Source organism: Thamnophis sirtalis, unplaced genomic scaffold, assembly GCF_051295495.1.
Source record: "Thamnophis sirtalis isolate CommonGarterSnake01/CBP01778 unplaced genomic scaffold, rThaSir2_p1.2 scaffold_4, whole genome shotgun sequence".
Lineage (NCBI taxonomy): Eukaryota > Metazoa > Chordata > Lepidosauria > Squamata > Natricidae > Thamnophis > Thamnophis sirtalis.
The window spans coordinates 29,167,576-29,195,246 of record NW_028261384.1 but is presented as its reverse complement, the minus strand read 5'-3'; the positions used below and the strand labels follow the sequence as shown (position 1 = coordinate 29,195,246).

The 27,671-nt window shown below is 34.2% G+C and overlaps 2 protein-coding genes across 11 annotated transcripts in view; one reads left to right on the top strand and one right to left on the bottom strand.

The window, feature by feature from the left end:
- The window catches only part of DNAJC1 (DnaJ heat shock protein family (Hsp40) member C1), a 109,755-nt gene extending 107,959 nt beyond the window's left edge, over positions 1 to 1,796 (top strand). The window contains exon 12 of the mRNA XM_014056123.2: positions 1,447 to 1,796. Within this exon, the coding sequence (XP_013911598.2) occupies positions 1,447 to 1,515 (69 nt within the window). The 3' untranslated portion in view covers positions 1,516 to 1,796. The remainder of the gene's footprint in view (positions 1 to 1,446) is intronic.
- A 49-nt stretch (positions 1,797 to 1,845) lies between these two features.
- The window catches only part of MLLT10 (MLLT10 histone lysine methyltransferase DOT1L cofactor), a 128,523-nt gene continuing 102,697 nt past the window's right edge, over positions 1,846 to 27,671 (bottom strand). For 9 of the 10 annotated variants that reach the window (XM_014056121.2, XM_014056116.2, XM_014056119.2 and 6 more), the window contains 9 exons: positions 21,006 to 21,117; positions 19,711 to 19,783; positions 16,366 to 16,520; positions 14,641 to 14,829; positions 14,033 to 14,121; positions 13,572 to 13,924; positions 10,417 to 10,519; positions 6,879 to 7,070; positions 1,846 to 4,855 (listed from right to left, as the gene is read on the bottom strand). In XM_014056121.2, the coding sequence (XP_013911596.2) occupies positions 4,811 to 4,855; positions 6,879 to 7,070; positions 10,417 to 10,519; positions 13,572 to 13,924; positions 14,033 to 14,121; positions 14,641 to 14,829; positions 16,366 to 16,520; positions 19,711 to 19,783; positions 21,006 to 21,117 (1,311 nt within the window). In that variant the 3' untranslated portion in view covers positions 1,846 to 4,810. The remainder of the gene's footprint in view (positions 4,856 to 6,878; positions 7,071 to 10,416; positions 10,520 to 13,571; positions 13,925 to 14,032; positions 14,122 to 14,640; positions 14,830 to 16,365; positions 16,521 to 19,710; positions 19,784 to 21,005; positions 21,118 to 27,671) is intronic. The other variant, XM_014056117.2, reaches the window with a different exon arrangement.

The window sequence follows — 27,671 nt, the reverse complement described above, 5'->3', positions numbered from 1 at the left end:
AATAGGCTTAGGATTTTTGAGGCACTACACAGATTCCAGTATCTTGAATGGATACTTGGAAGGTAGGAGGAAGTAGATGGATTAAAGCACATTCTTTCTGTGTCCCAGCAAGACACATCCATTGTTAGTGCAAAACCCTTATGGATCCATAGACAGTTCATCTATTGACTTTGGTGGCATTGTTCTAGAAGAAGCAAGTATGCAATGTAACGTCCTTGTCTCCAGAGCACCAGCAATGAATCAGGCTCTTGTTACCTCACAGCAATTCATTTTACACGGGAAAGCCCTTGAAGACAACCTGAGTCTGGAGCTGCCATGGATTGAACAGGTTTAATAACTGGCATGTCTATTCTTTGAGGACAGCAATGGTTGCCCATTCCAAGCCCAATTCAAGATGGGTGGGAAATACTTATAAAAACCCTGTCAAGAGTGTCAAATTTGATTTTGAGGGCCACATCAAGGTTGTGTTTGACCTGGGGGGGGATGGGGCCAGGGCGTGTGTGGCCAGCTTGATGTCACTCATGTCAGGGGCACCTTTGGTGGCCTGATCCCTGTGCCAGTGAAAAGTTCCACTTTCACTGGCAGAAGCATCGCAGACTAGTCCTTTGCTGTTTCCAAAGTGAACCTGGGGGCCAGCTAAGCACCCCATGGGCCGTTGTGATGGCCATTAAATAGTGTGTATCACTTGATCTTTCCATCCCTGGTCTCCCTAAACAAGCTTACGGGTCAAGTAAAGCTTGGAGTGCCTCATGTGGGAAAGGCCCTTGTAGGCCTAGCATAGACCTAGGCCCACCTGCTTCCTGCTCCTTGAGTTTCCACAGGTCTTTCCCTATGCCGCTCAGGTCTCCCCAAGCCTTAGGCCTAATTCCCACTCCACTATGCAAAACACCATCCTCCTCACTTACCTTTTGATGAGCTCTAAGGTCTTCCAGAGTGCTAGAATAGATCACACTTCATCACAAGGCCATGTGGCTTGATTCCAGAAGTGGCAGCAATATTTACAATACCAGAATGCAATTTGGCTTCTGGAAATATGGGTGTTGCTTCCAGAATGAAGCCATGTAGCCATGGGACAAACCACTGTTTTGTTACCTTAACATGGTTTGCACAATGCTGCAGAATCAATCTGCAGCTTTCAGAAACTTTCCATAGTGCTGTCTAATCTTGATAAGGCAGCAATATGGAACAATTTATCTCATGTGCCATTTTTGTCAACATCCACAAGTGGACAGGAGCAAAATGCTAGTCATTTCCACGTGCCACCATGTGGTCCAGAGATGAGCACACCAAGCAGACAAGGGACAAAGCATAATAATAGATACTACTTTTTCCCCATAAACTCAGAAAATGTTTTCCCTTTCTCTCCTGCCTAGTGTAAATTGTCTACAATGCTTTTAAAAATGAACATTACACATTAATACTTCATGTTTTCTTCTTTTTCTACAGGAAGAATGTATGACTAGATACAAACTTTTGGTTGAACTTATACAAAAGAAAAAAATGGCCAAAAGCTGAACATTTTGAAGAATACTATTCATCAAGATGAGATACATTAAACATCATATGCAGTGACTTGTATTTTTGTACCTCAGTATTTCAGTATGTCATGTGCCTTAGTAAAAATCTGTAAATTTTACACCTTCAATTTGAAATATGTTTTAATAGAATCAATGTATTTTTGTACAGGAAGGCTTTTTGCCATTATGGTAATTGGTATTTAAGATATGTCATTTGGAATGCATATTGGAACAACTGAGCAAATATCCTTTAATATAAAGTCATATTGCAGGATTGCATCTTCTAAGTATCTTATATTTCAGTTTTCGTTAATAATCACTCATTCCCTAAGAATGTTACACTTTCTGTTTTATTATCATATAACATTGGCATTACATTCATCCTATTCCAATGGAACATGCAGAGGTAGGGAAGTGAAAAATTTAGTCAATTCTGAAATAGAACATTCCACAAAAGTTCCATTCCTAGTCAACAAATTTTGTATATTCCAGAGCACGATAGCACAGTGGTTGGAATGCAATATTGTAGGCTAACTGCTCACATTGCCAGGAGTTTGATTCCTTTGTTCCTGACTGACTCGAAGATGTCTTATCCTTCCATCCTTCTGAAGTTGGTAAAATGAGGACCCAGATTGTTGGGGGCAATATGCTGACTGTAAAACTGCTTAGAGAGGGCTGTAAAGCACTGTGAAGCAATATATAAGTCTAAGTGCTATTGCTACTGCTGCTTTGGAGATTTATGGAGAACCAACAAATGGGAACTGAATTTCTAATTTCATTCTATTTGCCTTCACTATGGCGCCTATAATATTTATCTTCAGACCATACTGTTCAGTAAGCAAATTCTATTGCCTTACATTACAACAGTTGGTCCTCCAGTCAATCCTTGACTGCAGCCCCCATAACCGACCTTGCTGCCTCAAACCTGTAACTCAGTTTCAGGTGGGCAAAGTTGCCCATCTTTCTTTCTACACAGAGCATAGCTCTGATAATTGAAATAACTTTCTTAACTTAAAAAAAATCACAACAGTTGGAAACCTCAAATGAAGGACAAAAGAATGATCAGTCCTAGTCAGTAAATTCATCAAAAGTGGATTTTTTTTTCTATCGCAGGTATATTAACCCAAGATACAATTCATTAGATGTCAGACTACGTGAGACATTTCAGGCATTCTTACACTCTATATATAGAAGCAGCCACAACTCAAAATATATATTCCAGTTCTGAAACATGAGTAAAAGAGAAAAAATATTTGCATTTGTATAGGCCAAGCTCTGTCTGCTGATGGCTGGTGCTAATGATGAAGGCAAGTCTTCATTCCAAATAAGAGTAATTCCACTATACCAGAAGAATTCTCAAGTTTTCAGCTTTGCGGGGAGGATTGGAAAATATTTAAGGGAGAAAACTATTGCTTTCAGCCTAAAATTTCATACTAATGCCATGGTAGGATGAGGATGTCTATCTTTTTTTTAAAGTGCTAAAACCTTACGTTTCTCAAAATTTAAGAAGCCAATTGTACCTGTTTTCTTTGAGGTGATATGGTGGTGTATGGCAGCACCATTTTCCTTATAACTAATACACATTTTTTCCTATTGGGTGAAAAGATATCAAACATTGTAAAATGACCTTTTTCTCAAGAAAGATAACTCTTTCATGTCAAGGCACTTTCTGCTGCAGCAGGAACTGGACTTTCCATTCTGGCTATATATTTTTATTAGAGTATCCATATTAGAATAGGCCTGTTTAAATTCCATTTAAAACACCATGATTTCAATATCTCTCAGTATGCATTAAAAGCATGCTTGTAAAAGGACTTGGCTTAGACACAGTGACTAATGCATTCCTCTGATGAACTCTGTATCATGTATTGCAATTTACAGCCATAAACAATATTAAAATTTATTAACCAAATCTTTGTACATATCTTTATATAAATTGGCAATTTTACATCTAGGCAAAACAACATTTATACAAATTATTACAGAATATTAAACAAGTGGTTTAAATAAATTAAACCACACTGATTTACTTTAGTAAATTTATCTACAAAAGTGATTTGTGACTTGAAAACTTGCCATTAATATATAAAAATAAATTATTCTTACCTTTCAATTAAAACTACCAGTTAGAAATTTTACAAATCAAAATATCCACATTTTATGAATTCTTCACAATACAAAACAGTCACAAAAACTTATTTACAGAAATGAGGTAAGAACTGTGCAATGTTTAACCGAACAATATTGCAGAAACAATAGGTTCTTCCAATTAAGTACACAGTGAAGGTCTAAGTTATACTTGAGTATTTTCCACTAATAACTCACACAGACTCAAATTAGTGGTTATTAACTCTCAAATTAAACTACTTCCTGTTTTACTGCATAGTCATACCATGAAATTAACTTTTCAAAGTGAAATATGTCTTTTTCACCCATGTCTTTTTCACAGCAATGGAAACCCCCCTCCTTTTTTTTTGGTAATTTATTAGTGGAAAGCAACCCAGGTAACGATTTGCCTGAGCTATAGATAGTGACGAACACTTCTAGTAAAGGCAGATCAGAAAGGAAGGCTGCTGGTGCAAAGTTGAATATACTTGCGACTTTTTTTATCTCATTTTAGTGCATGCCCAGCTGTCTAAAGCCATCCCTAACCCAACAGAGGGAAGCAACAGGCACTTGGGTTACATTAAATACTACCAGAATAGGAGTTACCTTTCTCATCTGGTAAGAGTTCTATGACTTTCAACAGATGCTTTTCCAGTGATCTTGAAAAATCCATCTCAAAATTAAATATTACTTGTCATTTCTTAAATGTTTTCATTCTAGCAAAACATTTTAAAAACTAGTAAGACAAAATAAATGACTTAAAACCTGGTTCTTTTCTGAAGAAAAAATGGTGCTTCTAAAACACTGATGACAAACCACCATGTCATTGGCAAAAAAATCATATTTTCTTTGCTTTCTTCAAAGAACTGATGTAACTAAACATCTGACTTTTAGCACTGCAGTTTATGTAAAGTCAGCAACTGAATTCCAATCAGTTGACTAAACTAACAGTGCTCTAATCTGAAATCCAAGCTTCCAAGCAATTTGATGGAAACAGTTCAGTTTCAGTGCAACACAAAGCAACAAGGTCAAATTTTACAATAAACATCTTCAGGTAGATTCACTTTTCCAGTGTGCAGTTAGCTCATTGATGTGTCTCATCATACCTGCAGAGAGAGAGAGTGCAACTCACAGCCAGATGAAGTGCTATCAGCAGGATTTTGCGATTTTACATACACTTCCAAGTGTTAATTTTTTTCTGGCGCAAGGGATCCACTTTTATCACTAAGCCGCTGGAGGGGGGGGGGAAAGAAGAAATATACTGTTTTACAACTGCTAAAATTGCCAGTGTTTTTGTAATAAACAATTTATACAGCTAGCCAGAATATATCTGCACAGCAAAGAAATTTTAAAGGATTGAGCTTCTTTAGTCCTACCCATGTACACATACCTGGCAATACTTTCTAAGGCTCAGAAGCAATACTACAACTGATACTTTGAACTGAGGAGTGCTTGGCCTCCAAAGCTGCTGCCAAGGTAAATCTCCATCTGCTAATTGTTCTCTTTTCTGACTGCTTAGCCTCTTTTGCAAGTCCAAATGGGCACAGAAAGCAGCATGTGGTCCTTGCTTTTTGTTCCCTGCTGTTGAGTGAGAGGGAATTTTATCTGCATTGAGTACACTCACTCCCGGGGAGGGAGTGGAAAGGTCACCCCATCAAGCTAGAAGCCTCTTATCCTGTTCCTTGATTCATCCAGCTTCTGCTTTTGCCATACTAGCGATATACAAAATGGGAAACAATGTTAAAAAGGAAGTTCAGGACATATCCTGTTCTGAATAGCCAAGAAAAAAGTTCTACATTCATTTGGCCTATTATTGAAATAGAAAAGCAGCAAATGTGAAACTGATTAGGTTTAGCTATGCAGTAAGAGGAAATTCAAAACAATTTAACAAAAACAACCTCTTTTTAAAATTTTTGGTTGACCACCACAAGTACGATCCTTAATTCTCACACTTCCTTAAATTAACTTTGACTAAAATATCAGTCCAGTAAATACTCTTGGCTGATTAGGGAATTTAAAAGTAATTACTGGACAGATCTTATTTCAGAACAGTGATTAGTAGCTAAGGAAGGAGAGAGAATTGAGATACAAGACTACCTTCAACTCACTCTTCAATTCAAAATTCCTGGCTATTTATGCATATGTAAGGCATATTTAGTTAATGCTCACAATCCTCTTTATTGTTTTCCTAGATATTCCAGAGGTGGGTCCTTTGACTGAAACCATATTTGGTATCATTAAACTTAAGTATGCAATCTTAGCAGTGATAACAGTTTATACCAGGGATGACGGGGGGGAGCGCAGGGGGGTCGTGCACAAGTGTGCCACACATACACATTTCGGCCCTCTGCGTGCATGCACATGCGACCAGTGCTCCCCCCTGAGATGCAACAGGCTTCCCTGAAGCTTCCCTGAAGCCTCCGGAGCACGAAAAACCGGCCCTACGGGCAAACCAGAAGTTCAGGAATGCACTTCTGGTTTGCTCGTAGGGCTGGTTTTAGCCCTCCGGAGCATTTAGAAGCTCTCATGAGGCTTCCCTGAAGGCTCCGGAGGGTCAAAAACAACACTGCAAGCAAACCGGAAGTGAAATTGTAGGAGCAGTTTTTCACGCTCCGGAGACTTCAGGGAAGTTCCTGAAGCCTCTGGAGGGTGAAAAATGGCCTCAAAAGAAGGCCGAAGTGAACTGCCAGCTAAGGCAAGCCTCGCATGCCGACAAATGACTCTGCGTGCCACCTGTGGCACACATGCCACAGGTTTGCCATCACAGGTTTATACAATGGAACATTATGCTAGAATTAACGTGGTTTTAAGACTATCCACTGGAAGAAAAAGTAGTTCACACACGCCTGCCATTGGTTAAAACCAGAAAAATGAACTTAAAAAAATATATAGAATATATGTGCATTTTAGTTTTCTGACCAGATTCTTTGCTGCTTGGGTGAGGTTTAGAAACTTGCTGCTGGTCAAAGCTGCAACTATTGGAATGAATCTAGCACAGATCACCAACCATATGACTATAAATTAGGAACTTTGAAAAATTTGTGCTAATTTTCATTGTAGTGAGGTTCACATTCTCAGCTTTATCAGAGCGAGAGATAGAACAATTAGAACTACTTGGTTCATTCAGTGACAGCTACCAAATAGCTGTGATAATACAAGCCAGTTGCTTTAAGTCGCACTTCTCTTATAAACAGGATTTATTTATTTTTTGCTTTGTAAGTTTTTTTATTACAAACCCAACTTCTATATACTTACAGAGACTTTTGGAGCTGCATTATCCCCATGAACTGCAAGGAATGGGTTAGTAGCAGCTGTGTGAAGTGGAGATGCCTGAGAGACTGCCAGCAAGTTATTAATGGGAATCTGTGTGGCTCCTGAAAGCTGCAGTTGCTGTACTTCAGGTTGATGTTGTTGCACTAGTTGATACAGAAGAGCCTGATGCTGTTCCTTTAGTACAATAGTGGAGGGACATTTAGTTATTACCTTATAGATCACTATATTTTTCATGCAAGTAGTTAAACATGGATGAAAACGAAACTTTCAAACGGTTCTCACTCAGCCAGGATTTATAGCGCTCTCATTGTATCCTAAGGAAACGTTTTTTATAGTTTGGAGTAGAAAAAAGTGACAATATTATTTCATTGTTCCAGGGAAGAAAGCTAAAAATATTCTTCTGAAAGCTTCTCATTGCAGTAGGATCAGAGATTATATATGGTAGTGCTTGGATACAGAATATTCAGATTCAAATTCATGACCAACTAAGAAGTTCACTGGTCCCAAATCATAATCTCTTACAAGGTTATTGGAGGAACAAAATCTCATTCTAAGCAGACAAGTATGAGAGAACAAATGTAACAGTCACAAAAAGGGAATGAAAACAAGCAGCAAACCTCTCACTCATCCTGTGAACTATAAAACAAAAAGAGAAAAAGTTGAAAGGGCAGGGCAAGAAAGATTCTGTCAGATGTCTTCTAGTGACATAACCAATGCAAACATTCAAATTACAACTGATGAATATTCTATGTCAAAAATCAAAATACTGGTAAGATAAGGTATAAGCAAACTTCTATTTTTGGAGAACCATTCTGACAAGATCTCAGTGAGGAATTACAGATCTAATAGCTTCTGAAAGAGGGGTGTCCCAAAATTGCTTTTTTCCAAAAGGCCATTCAGTTCATTCTTCAGAACTGAGGATGCTTCTTGGGTGAGAAGTGAAACATTTTCAAAGGAAAAGAAAAAAAGAAAAGCACCTTTGGGACAACCACGACCTAAATGATTGAGAATCTCCATAGACACTCAAGACGTGGGTGTGTCTATCCTCTTTAGAAAAATTCCGAACAATGCAAATGATTTTTTGCACATATTCGTTCTTTTTGGATTCAAGATTTATAAAGTGAGTGGTGTGGCCTTTCAACATTTACTGTAATGTATTTCCCAACTTTAATTTCCCAACTACCTAGCAAACCCAGTAACTCAGGGTGATGAAATTTGTCCTTTAGAAACATCCACTGGGTAACAGGTTCCTCCTGATTTAGACCAAAAAATGAACAACTGGGCAAGATTCAGTAAACTTGGTGAATTCCAAATGTAATATGGTGTATTTCTTGATCATGAAGTCCTTTCTATAGGAAAATTATAGTTAGTTTTTTATCATATTTGCATGGGGAAGGATGAGACACCCAGCAAAACATTAATTCAATCCGTTACACATTATACAACATTGTCCTCTTCAGCCAACAAGATTCAAAAATTAAATGGGTCAAAATGGCAGCTGCCATATTTTAAAGGCAACATCTGCACTATTTTTAGTGGTATTTCACTTTGTTTCTTGAGGACAACAGTGTTCACTGGGAATTCATCCTACCCTTTTCTAATCTCTCAGTTATAAGCACTACAGAACAGATACTATAAGGGTACACAAATGGAAAGATAGGAAAATCTCCAAAATTCATTCTTTTTAGACAAAATGGGTAATGGTTCTTCCCTGAAAGTACTTACTGGGAATGCTAAGAATCTAAATACATTTTCAAATGTATTCCAATGAGGTGGCTTCTAAGATCTAGATTAAGGATGAATCAAAGGGATAATCACCAAGTTGAAAAAGATTGGCGTAAGCTCTGATAGGGAATGAATCAACATGATGTCATCTTATCAATGACAGTGGACCAAAAATGTGGCCAAATGACTTCAGCAAGTTTCTCTGTCTAGGGTAAAATAGTGCTGAACATAAAACGACACCAATTTAAACTCAGATGTGAGATCTACCTTGAAGGAACATCTCTGAGAAGGAAAGTTCTGAAAATGAGAATGCAACATATGCAAAAGCTATATGTTATAAATCTACAAATATGAGGTGATGGAATTTGATAAGAATATGGAGTTAGTCAATACATGCAAAGTTTTACCTTAGTACCTCTTGAACTATTCCAGGAAATACAGGTACAATAATTGTGATTATGAAAAACCTGGTAAGAAATTATATGTCATAGAAGAGTGGGAAAGCATAGAGTCAAAGAATTTGGAGAGAGATGTCCTTCAGAAACAGAATAGGCATGAGGTGAAGGGAAAATTTTGGTTTGGACTATCCCAATGCTACAGTTCTGCAAAAGTAGGATTTTAGAGGGACCTAAATATGTTTCTGAGATCAAACCATGTGCTTGAACAAAAATTGGTAAGGACTGGACAGAATACATTAAATTTAGAAACAGCAGGAACAATAGAAGAATAATTCAAGAAGGCAGGAAACAAAAGCTTTTTCAATTTGCCCTGATTGAAATATGAAACCTCTGAAAAAGTTCTGAATTTTTAATGAGATATGTTGATGGTGGTGCAATAGAGATCTGCCCAATCCCTTCAGATTGTGGAGAGTTCAAGCAACCTTTGGAAAAATGAGATGATCACCAGGCAATTTGGAAGACAACAAGATACTTAGTGAATGCATGGAAGAGAAAATGGAAGTCTATTTCACCAAGGCAAAAAAAGTCCAATTCATGCCCATTTGTTCTAATAAACACTAGCACTTGTCATAAGACTCAAAATTGGATATCTGTGATAGAAAAAACCATGTCCTGGTGAAAAATTCTAATGATGTTTGAAGAAATGCTAAAAATACTTTAAAAAGGAATGAAATGCTTTCAGTAAAGCAGAAGAACAAAAAAGGTTAAAGTTGTGATGACAGAAAACAGATTGAAGGGAATCAATGGGAACATGTCTAACATGCCTCCAATCAAACAAGTCTGAAAGTCCTAGACAGGTCTGAATAGTATTGTGTGTAGGCAAATAATCCAGATGCATGGATCAGAAATCACAATGATATATACATTTATTTATTTATATCCCGAATGTATTGTTTTTACAAATTACTCAAGGCAGTGAACATATCCAACATATCTTCCTCCTCTTATTTTTCCTACAACAATCCTATAAGTTATTATTGGGTTGAGAGAGTGACTGCCCAAAAGTTACCTTGTTGGCTTTCATGGCTAAAGCAGGACTTGAACTCATGTTCTCCCACTTTATAGCTTGGCCCTAGCCACTAGAGCAAACTGGCTCTCCCGTTAATAGTGTGTACATTCTCTTATTGCTCTTTTATTTTTTGATTCAATAAGTGAAGACATGCCAAATCTTTTAAGGCGGTCATAAATCCTATGTTTTTTTAATCCCATTCTTTCCTGGTTTTTTTTTAATTGCAGATCTCTGTCTTATCCATGAACATTCAGACAGGCTGTAATATCTAAGCATCAACACTCATTCCTGAACATTGAAAATGTAATGATAAAATAGAAACGCTTACTGTTGTGAATTGTTGAGTATTTAGTAAGTGGTGAAACTGCTGTTGTTGTTGATGCAGCAACAGTTGTCTCTGCTGGTCAGGGAGAAATCCAAGTCCAGAGGTTCTACGAAATAGCAAAGTGCATTTTACTGAGCAAACATGCTTGAATCATTTCTCTACCCTACTTTCTGAAAAGCTAAATCATTTAAAATGAAAATATATACAGATTTATGTGTCTAGGTTGATCGTGTGTTTCGCTAAGCATATACTCAATTTTTATCTTAAACATTTACTTATACAACATTTACTGATGTAACATTAGAAAATAATACAACTGAACTATCAAAGTACTTAATATCACTGAAATGCTAACATAACTGGTGTATTTAATCATACAAAAATTGAAAATCTCACCTACATTTTCAGTGACATGCTGAGCTATGCTGAAGAAGGAAGGATGAGAGGCATAAATACTTCCTTACATATTTTAAAAATCTAGGGAATTTTTAAATTCCTGTAGTGCAGGAAAACTACCTGCACTACATCTAGTCCTCAATTTACGATCATACTGGAGTACAGAATTTCAGTCATAAATCTTTATGGTTGTATGTTGGGGCATTGCTTACCAGACTTGGTTTTATGAACTTTTTATGACAGTTTTAAAGATAATCAATACAGTTGTTAAGCAAACCATGTGGTCATTAAGTGAATCAGCATGTGAAATGGGCTTTCAAACCTCTGCTGGAAAATGGCAAAATATGTTGCAAATCGTGGTCATGGGATTGCAGATTAGCGCAGTGAGTTATAAATACGAGCCAGTTGCAAACTCAAGATACAGTCATGTGTCTGAGGGTAGAGGAATGTGGTGCTAGTAATCAGGAACATTGAGGATGGATTGTAAGTAGCATTTTAAAGTCCTTGATAAAGTCAACCAATCGTTAAGCAACTAGTCGTATATGCAGTCAAAATACTTGCATATAAAAAATCAGCATATATTTGCCAAAACAAATTAAAATATGTTTAATAATACGAGGGCAAATATAGAATATTTTCAAATTAAGCATTGAAAATCTGTTCTTCTGTGCCATTTCTAAGTTTCAGACATTCTTTATTTCAATGAACAATTTTGTAATCCACTGCAAACATTTTAACTATTTCATTCTAGAATTCCTCATTCAGTATTTGGAGTTCCATATTTTCTTTTGCTCAATCACTAACTATGGACTTTTCATCACTTTTTTCTAAAAAAATATTTTGTTTCAGGTCTCAATTTTCATATGATTTAATCATTGGTTCTATCTAAACACTATCATTAAATAGAATAGGTAACTTGAAATGTAACTTTTCCAATGAAGGACACTAATACATCTTTTATGAGCATCTGGCAAAACTACTATTAAGAGCAAATGGGAATAATTGAAGGAACACTGAATGCCAAAGCAACTGATGAGATCAAATATTAGCAATGCTGCCTGCCTGTTGCATCTAAGTTATTTATGTGATGCAAAACATGGGGAGTCATACATTTTATATACACAAAGCATCAATCTGGCCACTAGGCAAACAATGAATGCTGATTATGTATGGAAAACCTACATTTCTACATCAATCTTAAAATTGAGTTCCCATTTCCCTTTCCAAAGTAGCTTTGAAGATTGTTGACCAGTGAAGCAACTTTGAGTGGTATGAAATCTTGAATGATAGGAATAAAGCCTAAGTTGGTACAAATATCAACTTGTCACTACTTGTAAAAGTGACTCTATGTTATGCTCTGAAATAAAACAGCTGAAGATAAAATAAAATTGTAAACATTTATTTCAGTGTACACAATTTATGGAAATGAAATAACTGCTTCCTGGAGGCTTGGGCATCCTACTTGTGTTCTAAGTATTTGCAAATTCCTATTAATTCAGTTAGCCAAACTAAATTTAATATCAGCATTGCTGGATTCTGTGTCTTACCTAGAAGACAAATTCCTCCTATTAACTTAAAAATATTAACATTTTTTTAAAATAAACTAAATAAAATCTTTATAGTTTTTGGCAATAACCACTCTCTATCAAGCATACTAACATTAAACTTCAGTAGAGGATAGTGGCATCTCAAATTGGAGTCATCTGAATAACTAGAGGTGTGTTTGGCAAAGGTATCAAAAGATTTGACTAGTCATCAATATGCAGATGAGCCACACATCAAATAACCATCTTTATCTATTAATTTGAGAAGCCTATGGAATTTCTGAGCAAGGATTTGGAAACAATGGGTGAGGCTGAAATAAACTGAAACTTAATTCTGATATTGAAATTGGGCTAGGAAAATACCAAAACGATAAGAGATTGATATTGACAGAACCTCAACTGCTTCTGGATGCCATTGCACTTTATAAAGGTTTAATGCTACAATCTGAGATGCTCCTTGACTATTTTGGTGATGATAATATAGATGATGGCAACAGCAAGGGTGTCTTTAATCTACCTTATGATCATAGATAGGCCTCATACTTGTCACTGGAAGTTTGGAAGAACTAACATAACTCTATTGTTGGCACACAAGTAGGAAGAAAACTCAGTTAGGCATTTAGAATGTGTCACTCCAATATTCTAAGAATCAACTTTAACCTTCCCTTTAATATTTTAAGCCATTTGGATCTTGGATCCCTGATGAAGTGATTACCTTTATGGAAACTTAAATTTGAAAATCTAGAACTTACATGAGACAGGAATTTTTTGATGATGGTCATCATTCTCTGGATCATCCTTTTTGATTTTCTACTGTAGATTGATTTATTACACCTTTATGCTGCTTAATTTGAACAGCATTAATGCATGCTGGGATTGAGACCCAGATTGCTAAACTGTTTCAGGAAACAGTCTGACTTTTCTTTTTCCCTCACACATATATCACTAATTTTGTATTCACATAAACATTCTAAGGTAAAGTGCAAACTGTGAGATAGGAAGGAAGAGTGGAGAATGTAGTTCAGAATGTATTTATTTATTTGTTTATTGATTGATTGAACCTATATGCATCAAATCCAAACATACTTTGGTAAATTACTTGTGTAATGCAGGATGGGAACATGAGAGAGACAAAAACCTGTAAGCAAATTCTTTCATCATTAAAAGTATTATATCCAAATATACCTATTTACATATCTATTTGGCAAAATGATTTACCTGTTACTGAGGGTGGTTGGCAGAGGATGCACTGCATTTGGTGGCACAGCTGTGTGAGCTAGAGGAGAAGGATTTTGTGATATTGTAGCAGAAGTCTGAATTACTCCATTTAAAGCCCCAACGATTCCATTGATTGCCAGCTGGTTACCTGGCAGAGTTCCAATTATTCCACCCACTGTGGGAATGTTGGATGTTACAGTTTGCATTCCACTGGCAAGTGCCCCCACCGTCACACCATTGACCTGTTGAGCTCCTCCAACTCCTGAGCCTTGCTGAGCTGGACTTTGCCCAGCAGGTGGTGGAGTGGAAAGAGCAGAGGAACTGCTAGTGCTTTGTCCACTGGAATGTATTTCCTAATAAAAATACAAAGACTCAGCTGTATCAAACTTCATAAAATGGCAAAATAATAGGAAATTAGTATTAACTAATGAGATATGTAAAAGCTATTAAAAACACAGTACCTGATTTAATACAGGAAGGGAGTTGTCAGGTAGAAAACTGCTTCCCAGGTTAGGGCTTTTGCTGCTGTTTAGAGAATCAGAGCTAACAGCTAGAGTGACAATTGAAAAACAATAAGGTCTTATGCTTTTTGATGCAGAAATTATGTGAGGCTATTTAATAAAATCTAAACTTTGAAACTAATAAATCAAGCTATTTATGTCCACAATTTTTATTGCTGATAATGGATTCAAACATAGCTGGAAAAGTTAAAAAGATGTTAAAAAGAAAGCTGTTGTTTGAACTGCAGTTTTTATAATATTTAGGGGAAAATCCCATTACCTGTAAATGATTTTTGACATCATAAAGGTACATAAACTGATAATTTAAGTCAATTTCCCTTTTGGTCATCCTCAAAAGTTTAAACATATCTAATACGTATGTGACTTTCTCTTTGAAAATGTTCTCAGGCTTTATTCATTTTGGAAGACATATTATAGAAAAGAGGAATAATAAAATTATTTTTCCCAGAGAGATAACATTCATAATTTATTTAGGTGAGAGCTTATAAGCCTTTTAGAAATTGTTGTAAAATTCAATTTAAAAGAGAGACCTACTTTTCTCTACTTACCAGTCTGTGCTGAAAAAGTAGGCATTTGATGAGAAGGACTTGGATTGGTTGTTATTGTTGGGAAAGGAACTGAAAGCTGGGCATTTAAGAGCTGGAGGCGCTCCTTTTTAGCAGTTAGATTTTTAATCTGTTCTTCTAGGTGGCGATTTTCAACTTGAAGCTGGTGTAAAGATTTCAGCATGCCTAAAACTAAACAAAAACATTTTAAACCCTGAAAGTTGCAGTTAAAAATTGTTTCTGCATCATTCTATATGTGCAATTAGATTGGTACATTATTGTAATTATGTTTTTGCTAATAAATTAGTGGAGAATATTTCTTTTGCAATGTAAATTATATCTCTATAAAATATTGAAGAAATAAAAAAATATTTCAAATGTTCCTTGAAATTAGCCATGATGACTATTAATGTATTATTTCTAGATAAGACAAACAGACCAGATCTGTGAACCAGATCTGTTCATTCACAAATATATAGCCTAAGATTCCTCCCTTGCTGGAAGTATAGTGCCAATGACACTATGGAAAGAGTAGTATCTTTATTGTTGTATCAAAAATATTGTGAAATTCTTAAACATCATATTTTTTTAATTTCTTGTGGATATATTTAACAGTTCAAAGCTTCAGTCCAGAGCCCTTACCCTACTAAAGTTTGTGAACACGTTGTACATATGTTTTCTACTTTACTCAATTTGAAATGGAGATTTTTTTAAAAACAAGCTGGGAGAAAATCCAGCTGTTTCCAATGTCCATTTAAAGAGCACTCAGCAGGGATCATTAAGGCTCCTGCAGCCCTTGCCCTCTTCCTGCAAATAAAGCACATCCTTGGTCACTTCTATTCTGAAATTTGAATTTTGGATAAAATTTGGAACTTTCCTCTGTTAGCACATAAAGACAGTTTAGCCATTATACCATCTTAAAAGCTGCTTTTAAAATTCTAAATTGTATTTGTTTAACATGACCTTTAGGCCTAGTACAGACACAAGTATAGCAGTGCAGGCACATCTGGTCATTTCCCAAGGATTTAGCTTTTTATCCCTCCTCTTCAAGAATATACAAAGGAACTCTCAGTGTGCCCAAATGAGATGCAATAAGACTTAGCTAAACCTGTCCTCCAGCTATCATGTTTAAAGGATTATCCCTGCATGAATTTCCTCACAATTAGCATTTTTGTCAGAATACCATTCATAAAAACACACAAAGTACATACACACATACACGTGTGCATACATACCTCTAGATGGCACTTCACTCATGATTGGTAATCAAGAAAATATACTAAAGGAACTTTTTGTAAAATAGTAAAATAATTTAAAAACAATTCAAATATTTAATGCATTTATATGCATATGTAATCAGAATATCACTAGTCATTGAAGAATCAGACAAGCTTTAATTACATCTTTTCAAAATAAATTTATGATCTCATATTTCATTACCAAATTCTTTCTTATCACCACCCTCCCACTTCAGAATAATTTTGAGGCAAAATTAAAGTAAATGACTAATGTTTTAGGCATGTCTTTACATACCAGGAATGAAAGAGATGATTAGAATCACATTTTAACATATGGGTTACATTCCAGGAATGATGATCATCTTTCAAATATAAAATTTACAAACATCAATAATACTTTTCTGATAGATATTAGATTACATAGTAAGGCCATCAATGTATATTGTTAACAGCAATCAAAAAATTAATCAGGACAGGATGAAAAACTTACTGTCACTGGGAGTTCCTTGTTCCAGTAAGAACTGTTGTCCCTCACTCCATTGCCTCTCCAGAAGTTGTTCTATAGTAGATGGTGTTGGAGGCAAATGTTCTACGCTACTATTTCCAGATTGATCATAACGAATCTGTAAGTTGCTTACAGGAGACCTGTAGAAAGGTTATGAATTACACTAAAAGAACAAAGGGAGAGGAGATATATACAACATACACATATCAGTTTTCTTGGCTATTCTTAACTCTTTTAATCAATACTCCTTAAGATACCTATAGGTCTCAGCACCACATAGTCTAATGATGAAGTTTCCGCATGTCAATTCTTTTAGGAGAGTTTTGCACTAAAATCAAAACTTCAATTATTTAGGTGAACTAATTTAATGTTACATAGATAACTGAAAGTGTACTAATTTACAGGGTATTTTAAAAACATATAAGCATAATGAGAAATACGTACATATATAATAAAATTAACTATAATACACTTAGAAAATATCAGACCAAATAAGCACCTTGATAAAATGCTACAGCTCTAGGGCACAAAGAAAGGGCAAAATTGTCTGTTTCAATTAAATAGCTACAGAAGATATAACAAAAACAGTTATCATGCCCCAGACATCTTCACTTAAAATGAATATTTTTGGTAAGAATTCATCTGACATCACTATATAATGAATTCAGAAATTAACAACAACAGAAAAAGCCCTTTTGGAGTATAACAGCAGTCATAATGATGTGCAGGAAAGTATTAAATATTTATATAGCCAGTACACTAATTTAGAAAATTATGACCAACATTTAATTTACACAGGCCTTAACAATTTGGCAAGTTTTATATCCTAATATGCACACAAACCAACATCACAAATTATTTGATGACAATGACTTTAACTAGAAATGTCAAATGTGAAGCATTTTATCTCTGTGTTTACAAATATCATTAAAGCAGCATGATGTATCAAAACATAATCAAATAACAGAACTTATATATTAGTATTTTGAAATTAAATTTAGCAACACTTTTCTGTTGGTAAATTGTAATTGTTCCCTTGCTTCACTGTAAAAATATATAACATTTTTCCCATGTTCCCAGTTATCATTGAAAATACACATTCATCCCCCACACTCCTCACACACACACAGAGCCAGCACTCTAGGTTTTTCTTTTACACAATAGAAGGTATATACCAAGCAATTGGTGAGGGTGGAGATGGAATAATGAATAAATTATATTCATATATTATACAAATGTACTTAATCATCATTTAATGTAGTATTTGTACTAGAATTATCTCTGCTATGAAAAGGAACCATTCTTTTCCTAATTTTTAGGATTAAAATTTCAAATAGATCATAACCTCATACCAATTGTTTTTTGTTTTGTTTTGTTTTGGCATGCACTCAAATTACAGTGTTAAGCAATTATTTTTCTCTTTAATATCAGAATTCACCCAACAGTAAATTGCTCTTCCATATGGTTAATTAACCACATCATCCATGTCTAGGATGAGATAATATACTGTATTGAATTATACAATTATTAAATTAAGATAAAAATATTTATGGATTTTACTAGCCAATGACTAGCAAATTATTGACATATTTTCAAAAGGTATTATATTCTTCAAGCAGTACTGCTACACAATATCATTTGTTGCCCTGAATACATTGCTGAACCCTGGTATAAACTTTATGGAAATATTTGAAGATTATTTAGCCACAGATGTATAAGAGATTGCAGTAAAACTAACATCTCTTTAATACTTGGCTATGTGTATGTATAAAGAAAGAGTGACAGAGAACAAATCACCCATACCTACGTTTTTCTTGAATAATTCCTCTGAAAACAGTCTTAGCCTTTGCTGGATTATTGCTACTAGATTCAATGAAGGTCACTAGCTAGATATAATTCTGACAGCTTTTATATTAAAAGCAGGTGAATGTGATTAAAATGAAGAGGACTCTGCTATGTTTAAAATGCATCTTTCTGACACATGTATTTCTACCTAAAATTATTTTTGCCTCATTTGAGGAATGAAAATCTTTTACATAACATTCTATAGTACTATATATCTTCTAAATTGTTCCTCCATATATCCATATACATGTTTATTAAGTAGTATGCTTATATTAATACTAGTATTGTATATAAATCTAGCAATTCTATGCTATTTCAATCCATGCTTATTTTATTATAATTGACAAGATCCAAAGGACAACAAAATAATTTTCTCAGTATTATGTCTTGACTCCTTAATTACGTACTTAATAGTCTTAAAACAGTGGGCAAAATCCTTCTTAAAAAGCTAAAATAAAAAGTTAACTGCCTTAAACATTATTCACAGGGCTTACATTAAAATTAAGATTTTAACAAATGTGAAAAGGAGCATGAAGAACAAAGAAATATTACATTCTCAATTTAATTTAATTTTAAATGAGTTATTAGGGACTGGAACCTTACAAATAATTATATATAAAAGCCGTTCAAGCTAAACCATTTTAACCTAAAGATCTACTTTCTTATATAACTTTATATTTCAGTAAGGTATATTTCTACAATACTTAATTAGAAGTCAATCACACTCAGCTTCCAAAGATTTTAAAGGATTTGTTCCTAAGATGACCATTGGCCTAATTTGCAGAGTGGATATATTTTTCAGTCAGTCTTTGAGATCTCCAAGTTCTTGAAAATCTGGCCACAGATCACTAACATACACATTATCCATGACATAGCAATTCATAAGCAAAAGTGCACACTGACATTCCTTTTTTAAGTTTATTACCCATGCATTAACTATTTGCAGACTATAGTAGAAATGTGTACTACCAATCATACATAAAAATGAAACACTTTTAAAATGCTACCCAATAATTATTAGAAAATCTTCCACACTCAAACTGTGCAGTAGCATGGTTTTATGCTAGTGACCTATCCTGATTGAATCCTGATTGTTTTAAATTTTTAAGAATATTGATTTCACTGCCTATACAAGATTCTTCCCTTTTTTCAGTGTGGTTACACTTCATACAGACACAAATATTTGCATTTAATATTTTTTACTATAGCATCCATTTGATAATTGTTTCTCTGCAAAATTAACTATATAAGTGAGATCAGATAATGTAAAAAAATGTATCTAATTCTTCAGTAATTTCTAAGCATGAGAAAAAGACATAGCTTTATTATGTTAGATATCCCTGTGAATTCAAAGTAATCTAAAATATTTTCTTACTCCAACTGAACATACCTACATAATTTTAATCAACTTAAATAGGGCACCTTATAAAAGTTTCTGCAGTTTAAAAATATTTTTTTCCTTAAATGATTGTACATTTTGCTTACCGTGGTGAAATACTTCCTTTGGGTGAACCTCCCCTTCCAACCAGGCTCCGGCTATTGTCTCCAAGATCTTGATCTGCACAGCAAATATTTCACAGCCAAAAGTGATTCTTTCTGAACTAAGATTTTAAAATGTCGCAGACTGAGTTCATTTCAAGATGTCCTTCACTATTAGCAATTATTCCAGTAGCAATATTAGAGAGGACTACTACTTTAAAGCTGCTAACTGCAATGGATAAAGTATTCTCCGTACAAATTTCTGTGGGTGAAGCAGGCCATAGATTAGCCTTAGTCTTTTCTTTGCTTTCAGTTTTACAGCACACAAGCATGGTTTGTATTTCTAGTACCCTCCCCTCAGCCACTTTTAATTTCTGCAGTGAAAGTAATGAATCACAGCTGCGGACAGCTAATCTGTATGCTTATCACAGCAAATCCTCAGGCTTTGTATTTTTTAACACTTTGCATCCCAGGAAAATTCACAAACCATATTCCACATAGTCACATCTACCAGTAACTTTTTCTCACAAAATTTTAGCAACTAAAGCCAAAGAATAAGTATTTAGTAATTCCCTAATCTATATAAAAAGAAAACAAGAAGAAGAGGTGAAAAGATTTTTTTAAAAACATTTTGTCAAATATACTGAAATGTCTTGCATGGCATGACTCAAAAGGGTTATTTTTCCCTATGGCCTCTCAATAAAATAACCCTATCTGCCCCTTTCAAGGCAGCCCTCCCCCTGTTCTGCAGCAAATGACCCTTGGCCTTTTAGAGGGCAAGACATGACTGATCCATTCTTGGTAAACTGCTAAACTCATTCCCTTCCCCCAGATAGGCATGACTATTAGGACATGTCAACAAATCCTTAAAAGATAGAATGAAACAAAGCAAATCCAGAAGCTCATTAATTTTTTTAAAAAACTAGTACTATGAAAAAGACCAACTAGTATTCATTCAGTTACTGGTGAATTTATGTAACAGGATCTCAGCTATACCAGCTCTGAGATCATGTAATTCCATAAATTATGCAAATAAAGATTTAAACGATTCACAACAAAAACCCAATGCTACTTTCATTGCAAAGAACTAAAGCAACTGAACACATCAATCACAAAAAGTCACAAGAGACATTGTTGCATTCCTGCCTGCTCATTGCTCTGCTTAAACATTTACATTTCACATACGCTGTGGTGTAAAACATTATTTGTGTGTAAAATGCAGCTAGCAGTTATGCATGGAAATAAATAAAAAGAAACATTTTTTAAAAATAAAAGTTAAAAGTTAAAAAATATTAACTTGCCTAACTGAATGTTTTCAGCTTGTGTAGTATGTGATGCCATTGTCGAGTTAGAATTTAACCTATTGCCATAGACATGTGAGGGAGGAAGGCCAAGGGAAGATCCAGGTAATGCCTGCCAAAACACAGAATTATTGAAATTTAAAATATGTAAAGGAAAATCTTAAAAGCTATCTTTAACATATTTAATTGAAAATTGATCTAGTCAATCCAATAAATTTGTCAAGTACCCTGTTAATAGAAGTTTAAATGCACAGTAAAAATGCAGTTGTAGGATTTTCTTTTACAGTGAAATTAAAATAAACCATGAATTATATTTTAAAAATATTGCTGACACAAAGAATTGTCCACATTTCTAAATCACACTGGGAATATAAGGATTTTGCTTATTAATGTCCATGTGCTTACACTAATTGTTTAATCTTTTATAACCATTTACAAAATAAGGGCAGGTAGACAACAGATGTCTCACAAATGCTCCTACTCCTTACATCACAAAAATGCAATGGGGTCAAAAGGTCCCATTTCAGTTGTACCCCTGAGTAGTATTTTCTTGGTTGTACTCTGTCATCAGGACAACCTGCTTATTGTTTAGTAATGTCCTATTTTTTATGCACAAGGAAGCTTATTTTTCCCATAAAAGAAAAGCAGCTCTGCTTCCAGGCATGTTTTCTATATAATAAAGGTCTCGCCAAAATCACAGTTCTGCCCTGAATCTCATAATAAGGAATAGATTTTTGGCAGATAGCCAGCTTGACTTATTGGAACATTCTCCATCCATCCATCCATCCATCCATCCATCCATCCTGCTAACAGCAATCCTCAATTTTTCTAATGGAACTTCAGTCAAGCAATAAAAGATGAACCCTCAACAAGATAAACTGATTTCTGCCCAGTTTTAAGCCTGGCAAAATCTTTGCTTAATCCACTGTATTAAAAACATATTCTCCTCTTGACTACATTACCCTCAATTAACTTATGACATTTGAAAACTTTATTCAGAAGTGTAATGGCCAGACATAATACTATTATTTTTCAAATAGAATTTCTAAAAAATATATCATCTTATAGCTTTGATACACAAGCCATTAAAATGACTGAAATTATAAGCACTTTTCAATTTGAAATTTGAAAAGAACACACATTTGTTTTACAAAACAAGTTACTAAACCAAATGCAGTCCAAAACAGTAAAGAACACTTACTACAATGTAATTCCCAATAAACAAAGGAGGCAGTATTTAAATAGTGTGCTAAAGACTGCAGTTAATAGGCTAATAGATTCAGCCAAAAAAAAGGTAATCATAATTCCACCTTTGTGATCAACAAAACTTTAAATGCTTCAAAGTAATTGTCAAAGTTGCACAAGTGCAACCAACAGAAACACAGTTCTGTACTTCTAGAAGCATTGTACTCTGTCACTAGGATCTGCCAACACTCCATACTTACCAAATATAGAAGAAGGAATGGCAAAACCTGGAAGCAGAGTGAAACCCTTACATTCTAGGCTGATCCCCCACCACAAAAGAATTAAGTACAACTTTCCTTGAATGCCATTGACCCTGATCTAACTCTAGCCAGGTACTGACTATTAGTTGAGACAATTCCTGTGCATAAACTTCTAGCAATAAATCAGCTTAACTGAACCTTCACCTCTGGACCTAGTCTTTCACTCCTGAAACCAACTTTTAAAGTGATAATTGATAAACCTTGCTTATAAACCTCTAGGAACTATTTCTTAAACATTTTCCTATTAGGAAGTGAGAATAAAGAATTGACAGGTTTTATCCTCAACCAAGGCAATTTTTTTAACAGTTGTGCCAAGAAACATTTTGACAGAGACAATGAAAAAGAAAAGCCATCCCTTTATCTTTTTCTAGTTTTCTTTTTCCTAAAACAAGGCAAATATATCTAGCACATGAAAATCAAGGATGGGAGGAGATTGTGAAATTTCATTTGAAAAGACTGATGTTATTATTGTTGTTTTAGGGCATGCCACTAATTGGATCCAAAGAATAAGGTTCTCCTCTAATAAAGTATTTTTCCCATTGCATAATATCTGTTCATTCATAAACATCATATGATTAATGAATAATTAAACAGTAATTCAATTCTCACAAGCAAGATACACAGCACCATAAAAAATTAATACTTAAAGGAGAAGTGATGTGATGTATAAATTACAGACATTTCTAGTACTGACACAGAATATCCTGTGTCCCAACTTTTTAAAAGCTGAAGCAGGTTTACAAACATGTAATTTGAACAGGCATAGTGTGAATTTGAGCACCTGAAACCTGTAAATGTCCAATGAAACTTTCTATAACCCTACATATATCAAATGGTTGTATGGAACAAAAACATGTTTTCATCACATCTTCTGTAACAACTTATTCACAGAAGTATGCTGGGTTCTATAGTTATTTGTTTTTAGATTAGAGCCATCAAACAGTGAATAAACACCTACATGGACAATATCAGCAGTTTTGTTCTTTTGTTATAGAGATTATGAAAAAAATTGAATTCATTTGTACATTCCTTCATGTAAACAAATCATTTTTCAGGTGAAAGTTCAAGGCATGAAAGGAAGGATATTATAGAATTATTAATTTACTTATTGTCCTTTTAGCTTCTCTAGCAGATAAAAGGATAAAATAAGATTAAAAGGTAAACAGGACACTAGTGTTTTAACAGAAAAATTGTGCTATTTAAATAAAAGCTGTGGAAAATGCCAACTTTCATTTCTGGTTAATTGTTTTCCCAAACACAAGAAAAACATTAAATCTGATACCAAGGCATTAGCGTTATCTGATCAAGATAGAATATCACTGGTTTCTTCTATCATTAGCTATACATTATATTTATAATGTAATCTTTGCACTGGGGTAAATTTTTTTAAATTGGTTATGAAAAGTGCCATAAAAAAGTTTTTATTTCTTTTTATTTTGAAAAGGTTAAAAGGGGGGGATTTAGCTCTCTAAGCTACATGGTATAACAATTTCACATATTGAGATAAAGATTCAATTTTGGTATTATTTAAAAGTAAAAAAGAACCATTTACAATGTATATCAACTTCATTAAAAAGCATTTATTAAAAATGTAGACTAATTTGAATAATATGATAAAGGTCAAATCAAAGCATAGCATTTAGCACTTTCCGAAGTATGATACACTTTATTTGACTTGTATTAATTTAATGAAAATCATTAAGGACAGAAATACACTACTAAAATTATAACACTGAAATTAAAATAAACTCTGTGTGTGTGTGTGTGTGTGTGTGTGTGTGTGTGTGTCTACTTTCTGTGTATATATCTATATACTCCCAAAATCTCTTTGATTATAAAAAATGTAGCACTGAAACACAGTAACAAATCATATAAATATTGTTTTAATGCTTGTATTAGGATGAATATTTTGCCTTCATTACATATATTTAAAGAATAAAATAGAAAAGCACACATTTTGATATAAATATATAAATTAATTTACTAAATACATTGCAATATATGTAATGCATCTGATCTGCTGATACTGAAACACAAAGACTTTACACAACTTCACTAAACAATTCACCAATCTGGGTATGCTGCGAGACTGAGAATTCTAGTCTTTCTTTAGGCACGAAGTCAGCTGGGTGACTTTAGGCCAATCATGCCATGTTAGCCCTAAGAAGAAGGTAATCACAAACTACTTCCGAACATTTTGGCAAGACAATTGTGTGGATTAGTCTAGGTAGACACTAGAATCAGAAATGACTGAAAGGTAGGGGTGGGGGAAAGTTCTGCTGAGCTATATGTTGCATTTCGAAATTTACTTTTAAACAAGCACACTGATAGAAAAATAGCCCTGCTGTATATTACTGAATCTTATAAAATCTTTTTAAAAAGCACAAACTATCAGTCATCTCGACTTTTAAGATACTAAATATTTTCTAATATACACCTCATTTAAGTTTAAGACACCTTCCAGTAAGGTTTTAATACTCAGCATGTGATGAGAGATGAAACCAAGTGTGAACAACTTTGAGGTCCCATGAGAGGGCTGACTGTTAAAGCTGTCAGATTCAATTGCATCATTCCACATTATTCAATGCCCCAAACTTCTCTCTAATTGTTAGGGGCTTAACATATTCAAACCCATTGTTTAGGCTAATGCTAAAATGCCCACAGTTGAATTTCCATAAAGAAGAAGGAGGGATTTAATTGTATAAGAAGTGACTGGGCCACCAATTCCAGGGTTGCTTCATAATCAGTTTATAACTAATCAATACTCTTCTTGAGAATTAGTTTTTGTTGTTGTTAGTTTTTGTTGTTGCTATTAAAGAACAGAGAAACATATTTAAAAATGAAAAAACAATTTATCTGCTTGCTTCAACTTGGAAATAGGTTTCTTCTATAAACATTCTTTCTTAAAAGTTACAAGTGATTTTTTTTAGATTTATCAATGCATTCTACTTGTATGAATTTATTCAAAGTTAATTTCACTAATTGTTTTGAATGTGGATTTATCAGCAAAATTCTTACATTCACTCACTAGTTAACTTATGAAAAACAGGAATATTTATAAACAACAGAACAATATAAATATTTATGAAAAAGAAGAAAATATTGCCAATTTCTAGCAGAAATAAAAAATATAATAAAAGGAGCCCAGCAGTGTCAACCTTTTTCAGCACTTAGGAGAGACACATCAGCAATCCAAAAGATACACAGAATAATATGAAATATTCCAGAGATTCTATAGCAATATTTTACAAAATTTCTCACTTAATCAGATTTTTTAAAATAAAAACTACTCTTAGCATATTTGAGGGTTTACATTAGAATAAGCTATTTGTCCAAAAAAGCATTCCTAAGAGTAATTTGTGTGGGTGTGAGGATGGGGAGGATTAAGTGACTATTCATCTGCCATTTATAAAATTAACCCCAGGTGTTAGGGTGGAGCATCTAGTTTCTTCTTCTCCAGGGATTTTTCTCCCTTTTCTTTCCCCATGGATTTAATTAAATACCTATGCCACTCTATCAGATATAGGACCACCTCCAACTTCCTGACCCTGGAATGCCACATTTCAAAGTCTATTACCAAGGGAAACTTGCTAGTCATAAATCTGCACCATAGAATTTTCTGAGGACACATTACAGGCTGCCAAGACAGATGTGTCTTTCCACCTTTAAAGGGCCCATGGCAACCACCCAAATCTAGAGGAAGGACATAATTTCAAACTGTATTGTTCATTTGTATTACTAATTTTCAAGAATAGTAATGCACTTGAAATAAAAATGCAATTGAAATAAACTGACAAGCCATTACATTCTATTTCAATGCTTTTGAAGCCCCTAACCATTTGAACTTAAAAGGACTACATCATTTTCCCCAAAAAATATATCAAAACATTACTTAGGCATATTTTTGTCGGGCACTTGTTTATATATATATATATATATATACATACATACACACACACACACGCACGCATAGCAAAATATAAAGTATAAACTGTCTGATACTATAAAATCCCTGTCAAATTAAATGTATTCATATTGATTTAAAAAGAAAAATATTAACATCTAATAGTTAAAAGCCAAGATAGTAACAGCATGAGTAAAGAAATGAATATCTATATAGAAGGATAAAACATAAAATGTAAGGGCAAACAATTAAATTTTTAATTATAAGGAAGAACTCTAAATCTCAGCACGGTTATTGCTTTATTACCCTGTCTTGAACATGTCGTAATTTTACCAGGCAACTTTTAAAACAATCTTTTTAAAATTGTTTTCTTAAAAAATATGAATATAATTGCACATTACTTAAAGATTAACCAGATTTTTATCCTATAAAAGATTTTGTAATAGCTTGCTTAAGGTATTCCTACATTTATTACCTTATCATCCTTTCAGAGAATACAGTCACATATATGCACAATGTGTTATGAACTCTGTGTGTGTACCTATACACGGATTTATGAACGTATATATATAAATTCACCACCAGTAATTGTCTTAGGAAGCTAAACTGAAGTAGTGCTTCTCTCAGTTCATCAGAGAGGTCAATGTGCCTCAGTTGCCTGGAGACTGATGGTTGCTACAGCAGCATCAGATAAGCCCGACTAAATAAGCTTCAGCTTGAAGGCAGAAACCATTTACTGGCGGACTGAAGCCCTGATGCAGCTGTCTCAGCATGCAGAGGTGTGCAAAAGATTACACAACTCTTTAGCAGACTTACTGAATTATATTTATAAGGAGGTGTATGTTACTAAAATCAAATTATTGAACAGCAACCATTTTAACTGAACCAAGGATTATTATCACAAGTAGCTATGATTCTTTTCTTCTTATAGTAGAGTCACAAGTTTGTTTGAAATTTCCTTTTTGGTTGTAAATTCTACTCTTTACCCCAGAATCTATAGTCAAAATGATGAACTCAAAAAAGAGATTTTGCTTAATTTTACCTAGTAAGAGATATTCAAATGAGACATTATGAAATTACATTTTAAATAAAGGTGATAATAGAAATCTTTTACTATTTTCTGGGTAAGTTACTGTTAACATCAGTAAATAGGTGATCATTTAGGAATCCCTGTGTTAACAGAAAGAGGAAATTTTGATTAAATATCGCTGCTTTAATACTACCTGCCAGCAGGGGTCACTCTGGAATGTTACAAAT